At 48.7% G+C, this 15,022-nt stretch overlaps 2 protein-coding genes across 12 annotated transcripts in view; one reads left to right on the top strand and one right to left on the bottom strand.

Moving 5' to 3' along the window:
* Positions 1 to 15,022, top strand: part of NHSL2 (NHS like 2) — a 92,270-nt gene that overhangs the window by 55,406 nt on the left and 21,842 nt on the right. Inside the window, exon 1 of one of the 11 annotated variants that reach the window (XM_067023618.1) lies at positions 13,555 to 14,155. The exons of the other annotated variants lie outside the window; for them this stretch is intronic. The gene's annotated coding sequence lies outside the window, so the exon portion shown is untranslated. Of the gene's footprint in view, positions 1 to 13,554; positions 14,156 to 15,022 lie in introns of those variants that run through there. 11 annotated transcript variants of the gene reach the window in all.
* Positions 10,270 to 15,012, bottom strand: RTL5 (retrotransposon Gag like 5). Its single transcript, XM_059050410.2, has 2 exons — positions 11,287 to 15,012; positions 10,270 to 10,845 (listed from the first exon to the last, which is right to left on the bottom strand). Exon 1 carries the CDS (start codon positions 14,630 to 14,632, stop codon positions 12,914 to 12,916), a length of 1,719 nt encoding a protein of 572 aa, XP_058906393.1. The 5' UTR covers positions 14,633 to 15,012; the 3' UTR covers positions 10,270 to 10,845; positions 11,287 to 12,913.

Genomic DNA, 15,022 nt, shown 5'->3' with positions numbered 1-15,022 from the left:
TGAGTATAGTGCTTGTTTCTACAGAGTATTTCTTTGTACCTCGGTAACCTGTTTACTTTTAAATAGTAGCATATCTGTTGATACATGGTGACTATGGAATCTACTAAGACGTACTAGACTTTCTGCAGTTTATCACATAAACTACCCTGATCTCATCTTGTGGCCTTTGCTTTAATACTTGAGTATGATATTTTGGTACATTTCTGACTTACCAAGGTTCTTTTTCATGTATACAACAGCTTTATTGAGACATAATGCATGCATATACCGTATAGTTCACCCATTTTAAAATGTACAATTCCATGGGTTTTAGTATATTTAAAGAGTTGTGCAGCCATCACCACAATCTTAGAACATTTTCAACACCCCTGAAAGAAACCCTGAACCCCCTCCCCAGCCCTAGGCAAACACTAATCTACTTTCTGTCTCTATGGATTTGCCTATTCTGGACATGTCATATAAATGGAATCATTCACTATACTATGTGGCCTATTGTGTCTGGCTTCTTTCACGTGGCATAATGTTTTCAAGGTTCGTTGATGTTGTAATATGTCTCATTAATTCATTCCTTTTTATGGCTGAATAACATTCCATTGCATGGCTATACCACGTTTTGTTTATTTATTTATCCATTCACCAGTTGATGCACACGGGTTGCTTCCACTTTTGACTATTGTAAATAATGTGGCTATGAATATTCATGTACAAGTTTTTGTGTGCACATGTATTTTCATTTCTCTTGGGTGTATGCCTAGTAGTGGAAGGGCTGGGTTGTATGACAACTCCATATTTAACATTTTGAGGAACTTACCATTTTCCAAAGCAGCTGCACCATCTTACGTTCCCACCAGCAATGTGTGAGAGTACCACTTTCTTCACATCCTCACCAACATTTGTCTGACTTTTTGATTCTAGCCATCCTAGTAGGTGTGGAGTGGGATCTCATTGTGTTTTTTATCTGCATTCCCCTAATGAATAATGATGTTGAGCATCTTTTTATGTGCTCATTGGCCATTTGTATATCTTCCTTGGAGAAAGGTCTATTCAGACCTTTTGCCCATTTTTGAATTGGTTTGTCTTTTATTATTGATTTGTAAGAGATGTTTATATATTATGAATACAAGTCTCTTATTAGACATATGATTTGCAAATATTTTCTGGCATTCTGTAGGCTTTTTACTTTCTTGATGGTGTTATTTGTAACACAAATTTTTTAATTTTGATGAATTCCAGTTTATCTATTTTTTCTTTTGTTGTTTGTGCAATTTGTGTCACATCTAAGCAACTATTGCATAATCCAAGGTCTCAAAGATTTACACCTATGTTTCCTTCTCAGCGTTATAATTTTAACTGTTATGTGTAAGTCTTTGATCCAATTTGAGTTTAATTCTGTATGAGTGTGAGAATGAATTCCAACTTCGTTCTTCTACATATGGAAATTCCACATTGAATGAATTTGGCACTCTTGTCAAAAATCAACTGGCCTTGAGTATGAGTTTATTTCTGGATTCTCAGTTCTGTTCCGTTGATCTATATGTCTATCCTTATGCTATCAGCACATTATTTTTTTTTATAAATTTATTTTTTATTTATTGGCTGTGTTGGGTCTTGGTTGCTGCACGTGGGCTTTCTCTAGTTGCAGCGAGCGGGGGCTACTCTTCGTTGCAGTGTGCAGGCTTCTCATTGCAGTGGCTTCTTTTGTTGCAGAGCACGGGCTCTAGGCACACGGGCTTCAGTAGTTGTGGTGCATGGGCTTAGTTGCTCTGCGGCATGTGGGATTTTCCCGGACCAGGGCTTGAACCCATGTCCCCTGCATTGGCAAGCAGATTCTTAACCACTGCGCCACCAGGGAAATCCCAGCACATTCTTTTAATTACTGTAGCTTTGTATAAAGTTTTGAAATTGGTGGGAAGTGTGAGTCCTCCAACTGCGTACTTTTTTAAGTTTGCTTTGGCCATTCTGGGTCCCTGGAATTTCCATATGAATTTTAGGATCAGCTTGTCAATGTCTATCAATACAAAGAATCCAGCAGGGCTTCTTATCGGGACTGCTTTGAATCTATAGATCATTTTGGAGAGTACTGCCATCTTAACAATATTAAGTATTTTGATCCATGAACATAGGATGTCTTTCCATTTGTTTCAATCTTCTTTAATTTCTTTCAACATGTCTTATACGTTTTCAATGTACAAGTCTGGCACCACTTTTGTTTAATTTATTCTACGTGTTTTATTCTTTTGATGATATTGTAAATGGAATTATTTTCTTAATTTTATTTCAGATTGTTCTTTACAAGTGTATTATGATACAATTTTTATATTGATTTCATATCCTACAACTTAGTTGAAATCATCTATTAATTTAAATAGTTTTTTTAGCAGATTCCTTAGGATTTCTATATATAATATAAGATCATGTCATCTGTAAATATAGTTTACTTCTTCCTTTCCAATCTTTCCAGTGCCTTTTATTTCTTTTTCTTACCAATGGCTAGAACCTCCAGTACAACGTTGAATAGAAGTGGTGAGAGGGGACACCCTTGTCCATTCCTGATCTTAGAGGGAAAGCTTCTAGCATTTCGCTGTTGTCATGTTCTTGTGGGTTTTTCACAGATGCCCTTTGTTAGGTTGACGAAGTTTCTTTCTATTTCTAGTTTGTTGAGAGGTGTTTTTTTTTAATCATGAAAGGGTGTTGTATTTTGTTAAATCCTTTTTCTGTGTCTATTGAGATAATTATGTTTTTGTTTTTCATTCTATTGATATACTCTATTTCATAAATTGATTTTCAGATGTTAAAACAACTGTGCATTCCTGAGATAAATCCTACTTGGCCATGGTATATGATCCTTTTTATGTTGCTGGATTTGGTTTGCTCATATCTTGTTGAGGATTTTTTTGTCCATAATCCTTAGAGATATCGGTCTGTAGTTTTCTTTTCTTGTGATATTTTTTGTCTAGTTTTGGTATCAGGGTAATACGGGCCTCATAGAATGAGTTGAAAAGTGTTACCTCTTCTATATTTTGAAAGAGTTTGTGAAGCATTGACATTAATTCTTCTTTAATTATTTGATAGAATTCATCAAGGAAGCCATCTGTGTCTGGGCTTTTCTTTTTTTTTTAAAGTCAATCTTTCTTAAAAATTATTTATTTAATTTATTTATTTTTGGCCGTGTTAGGTCTTCATTGCTGCACGCGGGACTTCTCTAGTTGCAGCAAGCAAGGAGGGCTACTCTTCATTGCCGTGTGTGGGCTTCTTATTGCGGTGGCTTCTGTTGTTGCAGAGCACGGGCTCTAGGCACACGGGCTTCAGTAGTTGTGGCTCGCGGGCTTCAGTAGTTGTGGCTCGTGGGCTCTAGAGTGCAGGCTCAGTAGTTGCGGCGCATGGGCTTAGTTGCTCTGCAGCATGTGGGATATTCCCAGGACAGGGATCGAACCCGTGTCCCCTGCATTGGCAGGCGGATTCTTAACCACTGCGCCACCAGGGAAGCCCTGGGCTTTTCTTTATGGGTAGTTTTGATTACTAATTCAATCTCTTTACTTAGATTTATTTGGAGTTTTTGTTTCTTCTTTGTGTCTTTTCAATAGTTTGTTTCTTTCTAAGACTTTATGCATTCTATCTAAGTTGTATACCTTACTGTCATACAATTGTTCATAGTATTCCTTTATAATCTTTTTTATTTCTGTAAGATTAATTGTAATGTTCCCTTTTAAATTTCTGATTTAAGTAATTGGGGTCTTCTCTCTTTTATTCTTGGTCAATCTAGCTAATCAAAGTTCTTTTGAATTCTCATTTGGTCCTCAGTCTCCTTCTGCCTATGTTTGGGAGCATTGGCCAACCTAAGAACATAAATATATTTCTTTTATAGTCAAGAAAATAGGTCTTATTCACACTCCAGCATGTGGAGCTCTCAACCTGAACCCCTGAAGCATACTATTCTGTTCCCTCGACTAACTGAGGCAGACTCATTGTGAACCAGTCTCTTTATTAGCCCCTGGCTATAGCTCATAAAGCTATCACAATCTCATCCTCTCACTTTGAAAATTAAGCTGCAGCCCTTTTAGCACATTAGCCATCAGCCAAGTATTGTTCATTTCTGAGTAAATATGGGGGCCTGGGGAAGAGCAGAAAGCAGTGGACCCTGGCCAGCTGGGACTCCCAAGCAAGGCATTGTGAGTAGGCCTGGGGCCTGGTCTTGATGAACAGTGCTCTTTGAGTCTTGAATGGGAGCAGAGGCAAGTTAGAAGAGCAGAGGCCTACTGCTGTTCTGACCATTTGTCTCCTTGGCCATGGCACCCAGACTGTGCTGCCCTGCTTGGCAGGATTCAGCTGACAGGTGGCAAAGTCAGGAAGTCAGGAAAAAGCATTTGGTATTTTGGGAAATTGCCGATTCTGACTGGTGTTCTGGGGTGCATGGCACAGTTGGTGATCTTTCCCCTTCTCTCTGCAAAACTTAAGCCTGGCTGAGGTGCTGGGGCAGAAGCATCCATTAGCTCAGAAAATGTCTTCAAGCCAATAAAACGTTCGCTTAAAGATTATTTCCAGACTAATGGGAAATCTGTGTGTGCAAGCAAGTCCAAATTTTAAAATGGAGCAAAACCCACCAAGATTTCACTGGTAAGGAAGTGGCAACAAATCAACTCTTAGGGAGGAGTGTGTGGTGAGCTTGAAACTCATACCAAGTGTGACAGCCTCAGCCCCACCCTGGGCTGCTGACTCAGGACCAAGAGGAAGAGGGAACTGCCAGACTTCATGATTTCTGTAAACAGTTCTTGAAAGAGAAACCACACACTTGTCTTTCTGCCAGCCCCCAGCTTCTCCTGGGATCTTATAGTTCAGCTATTGTCTTTTCTCTGACACCTGAGGGCAGGGCTTCTCAACTTGAGCTCTGTGGACCTCCAAGGGGTGGAAAGAATTTAGGGGGTCTGTGAACTTGGATGGGAAAATTTTGATCCTTTTCCACTAACCTCTAACAGAAATTTATCATTTCCTCGAATTAGGAATGTAGGCAGCCAGCCATAATAGTATTAACAGTATCTGTGACTTTATCCCCAATAGAAATCACAAATATTTTCATATCAGATTACAGTTATTGTATCTCAAGAAAGTTACTTATGTTCATCATCACTTCAAAACTTCTAATCTATAGACTTGCCACTCAGTCTTGTAACTTAATGCATTATTAAAGTAGTAACATAACTAGATTATAATTTCTTAAAAGTATTTTATAACTATTTCAATATGATTCATTTCCTTTTTAATTCTATGCATTATGTTTTATACATCTGAAAATATTGTTTTGAGAAGGAGTCCAGAGGTTTCACCAAACTGTTAGAGGGACCCATGATCTAAAAGGGATTGAGACCCCAGCCCTGGATCTTGGCACTCTCCTGCTCCACTGGCCTCAATTCTGCTCCACAGAACTTTCCTTGTTTTACTGGAGGGCTCGAAAGCACTAGCATGCTAGTGCTGTGACATTGGGCAAGTTGAAATTTCCCTGCTGTTTCTTAACCTGCAAAATGGGGAATAATAACACTACCTACTTTTATTGTTTGTTTGGTTTTGTTTTGTTACGGTACACGGGCCTCTCACTGTTGTGGCCTCTCCCGTTGCGGAGCACAGGCTGCGGGCGCGCAGGCTCAGCGGCCATGGCTCACGGGCCCAGCCGCTCTGCGGCACGCGGGATCTTCCCGGACGGGGCCACAAACCCGCGTCCCCCGCATCGGCAGGCGGACTCTCAACCACTGCGCCACCAGGGAAGCCCAACACTACCTACTTTTATAGGGTTGTAGTGATGATTCAATCAGTTAATCCGTGTAAAGCGCTTAGTGCCCAACCAATAGTAAGTGCTTGTAAGTATTAGCTATTTGTATTGTTGTTGTCATTTCATATCAATTATCTCACTAATATCTACTATTATTATCTCCATTTTTAGAAAAAGGAAACTGGGGCTTAGAGAGGTGAAATGACTGACCCAAGGGTACACGCAAGGAAATGGCAGAGCCAGAGTTCAAAGCCAGATCTGTGGGATTCTCAAGCCTAGCAGATTTCGCTCTCCACCACATCACAGATTGGGAGTGATGGCCCCCCAAAGAGACAGGGACCATCAACAGGGGGCTTAGTTGGGAATGAACAACAAACTCTGCACCCTCCTGCTTTCCCTTCCCAACTTATTCCAAGCTCATTTGGGGTCATGAACCAGCCTCTGCTCAAACCTTATGGAGCATTGGGGTCAGGGGCAGGGGAGTGACTGGGGATTCAGAAAGGCAGGAGCTTGTCTGGGGAGTGAAGGCAGCATCGTGGAGGAAGTGGTCTTGGAGCGGAGGAGATCGCCAGTTGGAGTGGGGCCAGGAGTGCTTATGAATTTTTAAGGCAGAGGGGAATAGAGTGCACAAAGGGCCAGAGGCATAAAAGGGCCCAGGATGTAAGGAAAGAAGAAAGTAATTCAGGATGTCTGGGGTTTGGACTGAATGGAAAGAGGGAAGAAGGTTGGCATGGGCAGATGAGATGGCATAGGTAGTTTATTTTATAACCAGCTAGTGAGGAAGGCCAGAACCGAGTCCACAAGTCTTCCAATAGAGGAAGGAGAGCCATTGAAGGGTTTTTGTATAGGAGCGACAGGAGCAGATTTGTGCGTTCAAAGGACCATGGCCACCCACACTACAAGCAGGTGTGTGGAAGGTGGATTGATTAGGAGGGGTAGAGACTGGAGGCTGGTTAGACCGGCAGGGAGGCTACTTCAGCAGTCCAGGGGAGAGATGAGGGGGGGCCTAAACTGGGTGGGGAGGAGTCTGGAACTTGTGACACTCCCTCTGGCTCACGTGTCTGCACTAAGTGGTGAGGAGGGGGTAGGACCAAACCGGCAATTGCTGGGGGCACTTGCCCTCCTCAAGTTTGGTTGTGAATGGAAAGGCTTCCTTGGGCCAGAGGACTGTCGCCATGAATTCACAGGCTAACACCTTCCATTTTAGCCTCTTTCTCGTATTAACAGTACACAGCAAGAGCATAATAAAAAGCCAGGGCCTTACTTTCTGGCCCTGCCCTCCTGGGAGAGTAGCTGAGGAGAGGAGCGCCAGCTGTACCCCTCTGTGTGGCAGGCAGGAAGGGCACAGGGGCCGTGAAGAACAGGTCAGAGCCTGCCCTCTGTCAAAGGAAATATCCACTCTCCTAAGCCTTTCAGAGACTGTTTTCTTCCAAGTAGGTCCCGCTGTTACCAGGGCAACCGAGAGCCCTGGGCTTTGTGTTTCTGTGTCTGTGGAGTCCCTGGGGAGAAGTGGTCTGCCGAGCTTTCCCTAGTCTGGGCAGGATGCAGGAAGTGCTAGCCGGAGGTAGAGCCCCCATCCCCCTTTGGGGGTAATCTCTTGTCTTGTTAATGCCTGTCCTCATCCCCCGGGAGGGTCCATAGCCCCAGGGGAGTCAGTTCTGGCCGTCAAGGGTTAAGACTTAGGACCTGGTTTCTCAAAGTCAGATTTCTGCACCTATCCTATGGCACACCTCTCTCAGGAGGTGCAATCTGAGCAGGTGTCCTGGAGGGGCGTGCTCACACCAGACCATGGTACATGCTGGGGGATCATTGCACAAATATTTCTTGATCACTTACTGTGTGCTAGTGCAGGATCTCCAGGCTGGTTCCTGCTCCAGGGAGCTCTATGGGAAGTCTCAGGACCAAACTGGCTGCTAAATATCACCCGGGCTAGTTGGTCCCCAGTGCTCTTTTCTGCACTGGGCTGAGCTGGTCATTAGAATTGCCTAGGGAGCTTTTTAGAAATAGAGATTCCTGGACATTCTGATTCTACCAGCGTGGGTTGTGAGTGGAGGGTGGAGGTTAAGAGTTATGGAGGTCTAACCGCTGGAGTTCACAGTCAAACTCTGCAAATGGAGCAAGTGACCTTGAGCTGCCAGTTTCCTCACAAAATGAATGAGAGGAACCGTGAAGCCTGCTTCACAGGCAGCAAGCTTTTCTCTGCCTTCCTCCATACCTTGGGAACAGAGTTTTTATGACTCTTGCCATCCTTGTCACCCTTCTACTGCCCCCACTCTTTCCTTCCTTCCTTCTTCCTGGCTTTTGCTCTATTTTCTTATTTTCTTATTGCAAAAGGGCTTCTGTGAGGTGCAACCTGGTCACCTTCCACTGGGCAGCCAGGATCCCAGGTGGGCCCTGTCCATCTCCTGGGTCTCGCACTCACTCTGTTGCAGCAGCCCCAGAAGGTATTAGCATTTCTGGCAGCCACGGAAGTCTGCTGATTCATCCTGAGCCCCCATCAACTCAGGTTTTCAGATTTTTTTTCACAAGTTTCTTCTCATCCACATCTTCCCCACTCGGGCTTCTGCAGATGGTTTTCAGAACTTAACTACAAGATCTCACAAGTGCACCTAGTAAAGGTCATTTCAGCACATTCTTCCAAGTTAGAGAGATTGCGGGGGTGTTCCTGATTCCATTTTGGAGGGGATCCTCTAGTCCTCCAAGCTTCATGCCATCTGCAGATGCCCTTGGCAAGCTACCTCTAGGTCTCCATCCAGCGGCCCATTTTTTCACTCACTTCTTAGTTTATGTACCAAACTGGGGTTGTGATCCTACTGTGTATCCAGCCATATGCTGGGCCCCAGGGACTAGGTGGATGAGGAAACCGTGTTCTGAGCAGGAATGGGACTCACATAGGGTCCCAAATCCAGTCAGTGGTGGGGCCGGACTGGAATCCAGGGGTTTTTTCCCTATACTCATAGGGCTCCCCACTGCAGGGGTGGGCAAGGCTGACCTTGCTCTTACTTTCCACCCCCTGCTCTGATGGGCCATCGTACACGCAATCTGGGATCACCTATTCCCTACCTGCAATGGCGTGAGAAACTCCAGGGTGTGCTGGAGACTTTATCTGACCCGCTGAAGCAGAAAGGGGAACGCTAGTGCTCACTGATGCTGCTCATGGCCCCACAGCCCTGTCCCTCCCCAGAAGGGGCAGTCAGCCACACACTCATGCATACTCATCACTGTAAACTCAGCCCTGCCACTGGCCTGGCTTGCTCTGCAGGCTCTTCCCAGCAGGGCAGAACTGACTGGTTCTGGAGCCTCCAGAGAGAGGGCACCTGATGCATACCTGGTTGCTTTGGCAAAGACCCAGAATCCAGTCAGGTTGAGGCTTGAGCTCGTCAGGGGGCTTTCCTGGGAAAGGGCATGGGGTATCAGAGTTGAGAGAGTAGGGGTCTGGGAGTCACAAAGACCCAAGTCCCCCATGCAACCTAATATCTCTGAAAGTCAGGTCCCTCAGCTCTAAAAGAAGACACCATTACCTGCCTCACTGAGTGTGGGAATGAAATGTGGTGAAAGGGTCTGGCACACAGTCAGAAACAAGCTGGTTTCCTCCCTCTCTCCCTCCCTTCCTTCCTCCCCCATAAAGAGGCAAAGCAAGTGCAACTCTGATGCCTGGCTTTGTTTCTCACCGCACGCCTGTACGGTGGCAGGGCAAGAGGACAGGTGGGCAGGACAGGGCAGACCCGGGAAACAGGAGGGCCACTGGATGGGAGGCAGAGAGGGGAGAAGCTGTGATAGAGCCACTTAGCAGCTGTAAACTTTGGGCCAGTGACTTCTCCTCTCTAAGCCTCAGTTTCCTCATCTGTAAGATGGGGGTGAGATGAAATGAGATAACGGATGTGTAGTGCCTGGAACGACACTTATACCTGGTAGGGGGCTCCATAAACGTTCTCACCCACTGTCCCAGGGGAAGAAATTTCAACTCATGGCTGGGAAACTTGAGCAAATCCCAGAATGGGATTCAGTTTCTTCTGCCCCCACAATCTGTGAGGAGCAGTGAAATCTTGCTGGAGGGTGTCTGCATTGACTGCTCTAGGGATGTATTTAAAAATCTTCACCAGCTTTCTCACTGGTGTCCCATAGCACCATCTAGTGCCAAGAAGTGGAAGGGCCCTCCCCCTTCCCCAACGTGGGACCCCTCCCTCCCTCCAAAGTCCTGTGTGGGGGGGTGCGGGGGTGTGGGGGGGCAGCACTGTTATAGGATGGTAGGGTAGGGCTAGACCACTCATACATTTATATCTTTATATTAGTGGAGAACTAATGCTGTTTTTCAAGATACCTAGTCCCTCCACTTCCCTCCTGACAACTTCTGCCATCCACAAACTCGGTAGGCTAGGGCCCTTAGTTTCCCTCATTGAAGGACTTCAAGGCTTCAGGCTAGGGTTGATCCAGGCAAAGTGCCTGGTAAGTACCTAATGCCTCCTAGGTGAGCTTCTGTGCTTGCTCAGTAACCCAGAGAGACAGTCTTTACACACCCTATATCTTTTTTATTGAGGAGAAAGCTTTAGCATACAGAACGATTTCTCATCTTCACAACACAGTAATGCAACAATATACAATAACACATTGGTTTCAAACGACTTCTTCCCGGGTCTCTGGGAATCCATGGGCTGCCTTCATACCCCTGCATGCATCTCCCCATCCCCACCCACCCCTCTTTCAACCCAAGAAAGCGCCCAAAGCCCATAGTTCCTCTTACAGCCCTTGTGGCTGTTACATCACAATATTGAAGATCTGGGAAAGGGGGGAAGAGGGTCAAAGGGAGCCCAAGCCCCTTTGCCACCAGAGGGCCAGAAACCAGCTCACTGCTCATCTGCCCTTTCCCCAGCTGAGGCTACACGGGCTCAGGATGAAAAGCACCATGGGAACAGGCAGGGCCTGTGCTGAGGGGTCCCTGAAGATGGGCGTGCAAGGCACCTGTCCTTTGCACTTCTCCGGCAGGCACGTGGGCAGCAGGGCCAGCGTGTCGGCCATCAGCAAACAGGGTCCACGGGCTTGAAGAACAGCGGTTCCCCTTCTGGAACTCTCTCCTGAGGAAATAGCTGAAAAACAGACAAACTTTTCTATACAGGGTTATTTAGTCCTGCACTAGTGGGGATGGGGGAAACCAGGCAATTGACATGTCCAACACATTAGGAGAATGCTTAAATAAATGATTCAGTCTGTGTGACTGCATAGGTGGCAGCCATTTTAAATCCTGCTGATCGAGAGCTCGCAGGATGATCTTGGCTTTGAAAAGACACAGTGAGAACACCCTAGAAAGTGTTAACAGTGCTTGCGTCTGTGTGGTGGGATTCTGAATGTTTGGGGCTTTGGGGTCCTTATCGTTTTCTCTATTTGCCAATTTTTCTATAATGATTATATATTCCTTTTCTCTTTGGAGGAGGGGGGTAGCCTTTTTAAAGGATAGCAACAGGTTATAGGAACTTGGCTCCACCGATCCCCAGGCTGAGAAATGTGTGAGCAACAAAAGGGCTTCTTACCTCCCACTGATGAACAGAGACCTCACCAGAAACCAGCCGGAGGACTGGGTTTCTCCATGACTCCTCTTCCTCCAGCTCCTTCCTCTTGCCTCTGGGCTCAAAATCCTAAGGCTGGGCTGAGGTTATCTACCACACTCCGGTGAGGAACAGAGGCTTAATTTACTATGTTTTCCTCCCTTTGGCCACAGACACTTTGGCTACACTTGCCCGGCTGCCAGTCCCTGTGCAGGAAGCCCAGTGTGGAGGGCAGTTCAGGCCAGCAGTGGATCTGACTGGCATTCTGTGGCCAGAGTGACATAGTGTATATTTTTCACTGCAGAAGCTGTGTTTTCTGGACCCAAGGCAAGCAGCAGGTCTCTATGAGGGCCCCTAGGTTAGGACCCAGAAGCCCCAGGAGTTACTAGGAGGCAGTCAACTGCTTAGGCCTCACCACCTACTCAATGCCCAGCGCCAGGCCATGGCTTGTCCCGAATGTGAGAGACACAAGGTCATCCCGACTGCAAGTCTTCAGTGGGTGAAGTCTCTGTAGAGAGGACCTTCCTCTCTACTCCCAGAAATAAGGAGTCCTTTAAGATGGAGTTGAAGAGCAGGCCTTGGGCCTCTCTCTCTGGCAATCTGGGAGGGAAAGACCAATTAGGCCACCTCTGGAACCCCAAGGATGGCAAATCTTCTGCCAAGACCTTTGGCTGGAGACTGCAGTCCAAGGCCTGGCCAGGGGAGGAGACCACCATCCCTAAGGAAAGAGTCACTCCTTACAAGGTCAAACTGAGTTGTTGCTGCTGCTTTCTCCTCTTCCTGCTCCCCCACCCAACTGCCTACCCTCTAGGCAACATCAAGGAAAAGGGTAGGGCATGGAACATTGGGCTCTGTCCACTGGGGATGCCCAGGAGGGTAATGTAGTAAGAGGAGAGGGTCCCAGATCTGGAGACCCCTGAGGCCCTGAGCCTGTAGTCTGTGGGAAGGTGGAACCAGCTTGCTCAGTCATTCAAGGTCAGGTCTCAGCTGGGTTGGTCCATTGGACACGTGGTTTTGCATACTCTCACTGGGCTAGATGGAGGGGGTTCTTCGGGGCCCTCCTGCTGGAGGGGTGACCTGAAGCAAGTGTAGGCTTCCAGGAACGTTTCTTGATAGCATTTGCTCTCCACTGATTATACCTAGTAAGTGGCCTCAGTGGCTTTAAGAGTTCAGTGGAGTCTGTCCTTTCACTCACTGGGGCAGAGCAGTGAGGCATTGGGTGAAGTCCTGGGTAGCTAGTCAGAGGATTAAACCATAGAACACAGTGTGAATAAACGCAAGAGAGGTGAGGGCTGGGAACAACTAGAGGGGAAATACAAGAGGGTGACCAGTTCATTTTAGAAACGGGCCCAGACACCTGCTCTCTAGCTCGCAGCAGGACTGAGCAGAGTGCACACCAAGAGGGCAGCTATTGCTGAGCCCTCCTTTCCCGGGTGTCACTCCCCGGTCATGGTCGCAGGAAGGTCTGGAGTTCTCCAGATCTTCTTCGGGTTCTGCAGGTTTGGAACTCCCTTAAGTACTGGTCAGTCAATGGGGCAGGTGTGGCAGCGAAAGCAGGGGCAGGGGACGCAGTGGAAGGGTGTGTTCCGGGAGGGGCAGCTCGCCCCAGCTCTCACACGCGAATGCGGCCCCGCGCAGCCCGGTGGCCCCCCTGCCTCGGAGTGAGGCGGAATAGCACCGGGGGACGGCGTCGTATTTGGCGTTGCGCCAGGCGACCTGCCCGGCGAATCAGTGGCGGCGAACTGTAGAATGGGGAATTGGTACCTGGAAGGCCCTCCAGAAGTGGGACTCGATTCTGATTCCTCCGTCTGCTGGGCTGTATGATGGGAGGTGACACATCTAGGAAATTTTCATGATAGTAGCCAGAAGTCTGGGATGAAGCATTGGCGTAGGTGGGCTCTATCTCCATCAGCTCATCCAGGTCATCATCTTGGGTCTCATCCTCTGTCTCTTGCTCCTGTTCTGGCTCCTGCTCGAGCTCCTGCCCTGGTTCCTGGCAGCCACCCTCATGTTCATCGTCTTTCTCATCCTTATTCTGATCTTCCTCCTCCTTCTTCCTCTTCTTCCTCATCCCCTCCTCCTCTTCCTCCTCTGCTTCCTCCTCCTCTGCTTCCTCCTCCTCTTCTTCTTCCTCCTCCTCGTACACCTCCCCTTGTTGTTTCCGCTCCTTCTTCCTCATCTCTTCCTCCCTCTTCCCCCTCTTCTCCCCCTCCTCCCCCCTGGTCTCTTGCTGAATAGCTCTCATGCGCCTCCCCTGGTCCTTGTCCTGGAGCCTACGCCTGCATGCCTCTTCATCTTCATCCCCACTGTGGCACTCTTCTCCCTCTTCACCTTCAAGATTACGGTCTGCTGCAAAAGGGAAGAAGATATTGCGAACCCCAGGGAGTGGGATTGGCTTGGGGACACGCACTTTTCTTTCTATCTCCACGCACTCGAGAATCAGCTCATCCAGGTCGGCCATTTCAGTTGACCATAAGAGCTCCTTGCGGAAGAATTCTGACAGGCCCTTGAGGAATTGGTTTTGAAGGCGGCAGTCATCCCAAGACAAGAATTGAGCCAGGAACTGAAAAGCATCTGCATAGCTGCCCAGGGTACAGTCTCCCTGCTTGAGCTTGCGGATGGCTTTTTTTGCCACGCTTGGGGGGATAGGGCCACAGAATTCCTTACGGATTTCATCCAGGAAGCGCGGGAAGTTGGCATGCAGGGGGCTTCCTTCCTGGGTGACTGAGACGGCCCAGTCCTTGGCTTCACCAGCGAAAAAGGAGATCAGAAAGGACACCCGCTCAGCGCCCCCGGGGAACTGATCCTCATGGTCGGCTATGAAAGTCTCTAGCTGCATCAGGAATTCAGCCAGGTAGACTGGGTCGCCCGAGAAGGGTTCTATCTCGGGCCGCTCCAGAGGCGGCAGAGGAGGCTGCAGGGGCAGCTCCGTGGCCGAGGGCGGGGGCAGCGCCGGCGGGGGCGGGCTGGGCAGCGGGGGTGGGTCGGCGGGCCCGCCGGAGGTGCCGCAATCCTGGATCACGCTAATCAACAGTTCGTCTGGGGCGTACTCGGGCTCAGCGCGCGGGGGAGGCCAGCACAGGAAGGGCAGTTCTCCCTCAGGAACGGAGTCGATCTCACTGAGCGGGAACTCAAAGTTCTCCTCGGAAAGGACGGGCACCGGCCAGCGCATGTAGCTCGACACATTACCCCGCAAGGAATTGACCTCGGCCAGGGCTCTGCCAAGCTGAAGGCCCAGATTGGCATTCTCCCCGCGAAGGGCATTTAATTCTTCTCGCAAGGCCACGTTCGCCATGCGGAGGCTATTGAGATTCCCGGCCGCCTCGGACATCAGGACTAGCCTGGGAGACTGAGGCTGCGGGCGGGGGTAGGATGGGGAGCGGGGGGCCCCTAGAGGAGCCGGGGGCGGCGGCGGGGCGCGCGGGAGGCCGAGCCACACCCACCGGGGCAAGGGCCCGGCGGCTCGGCCCAGGGCGCGTTACCTCGTCCCAGGGAGCGCAAAGGGCGGGCAGCGGCGGGAGCCGGGAGGCGCCGGGCGGAGGAGGCGGGCGGCGAGGCAGCGAGGCGAAGACCGGGCGGGCGGAGGCTGCTGGCGAGGGAGAGAACGGACTGCGGCACGATCTGTCGAGGAAAAATCTTGCGGCTGGCGCGTCCCCGCCTTTTAAGCGTGGCCCGCGCCGCCCCCCCACCCCCGGCCGGGGCGGGTCTTGGGGAACCGCGG

Source organism: Kogia breviceps, chromosome X (genome assembly GCF_026419965.1).
Source record: "Kogia breviceps isolate mKogBre1 chromosome X, mKogBre1 haplotype 1, whole genome shotgun sequence".
Classification (NCBI taxonomy): Eukaryota; Metazoa; Chordata; class Mammalia; order Artiodactyla; family Physeteridae; genus Kogia; species Kogia breviceps.
The sequence above is the reverse complement of the archived record's forward strand: the minus strand, read 5'-3'. Positions and strand labels throughout refer to the sequence as shown.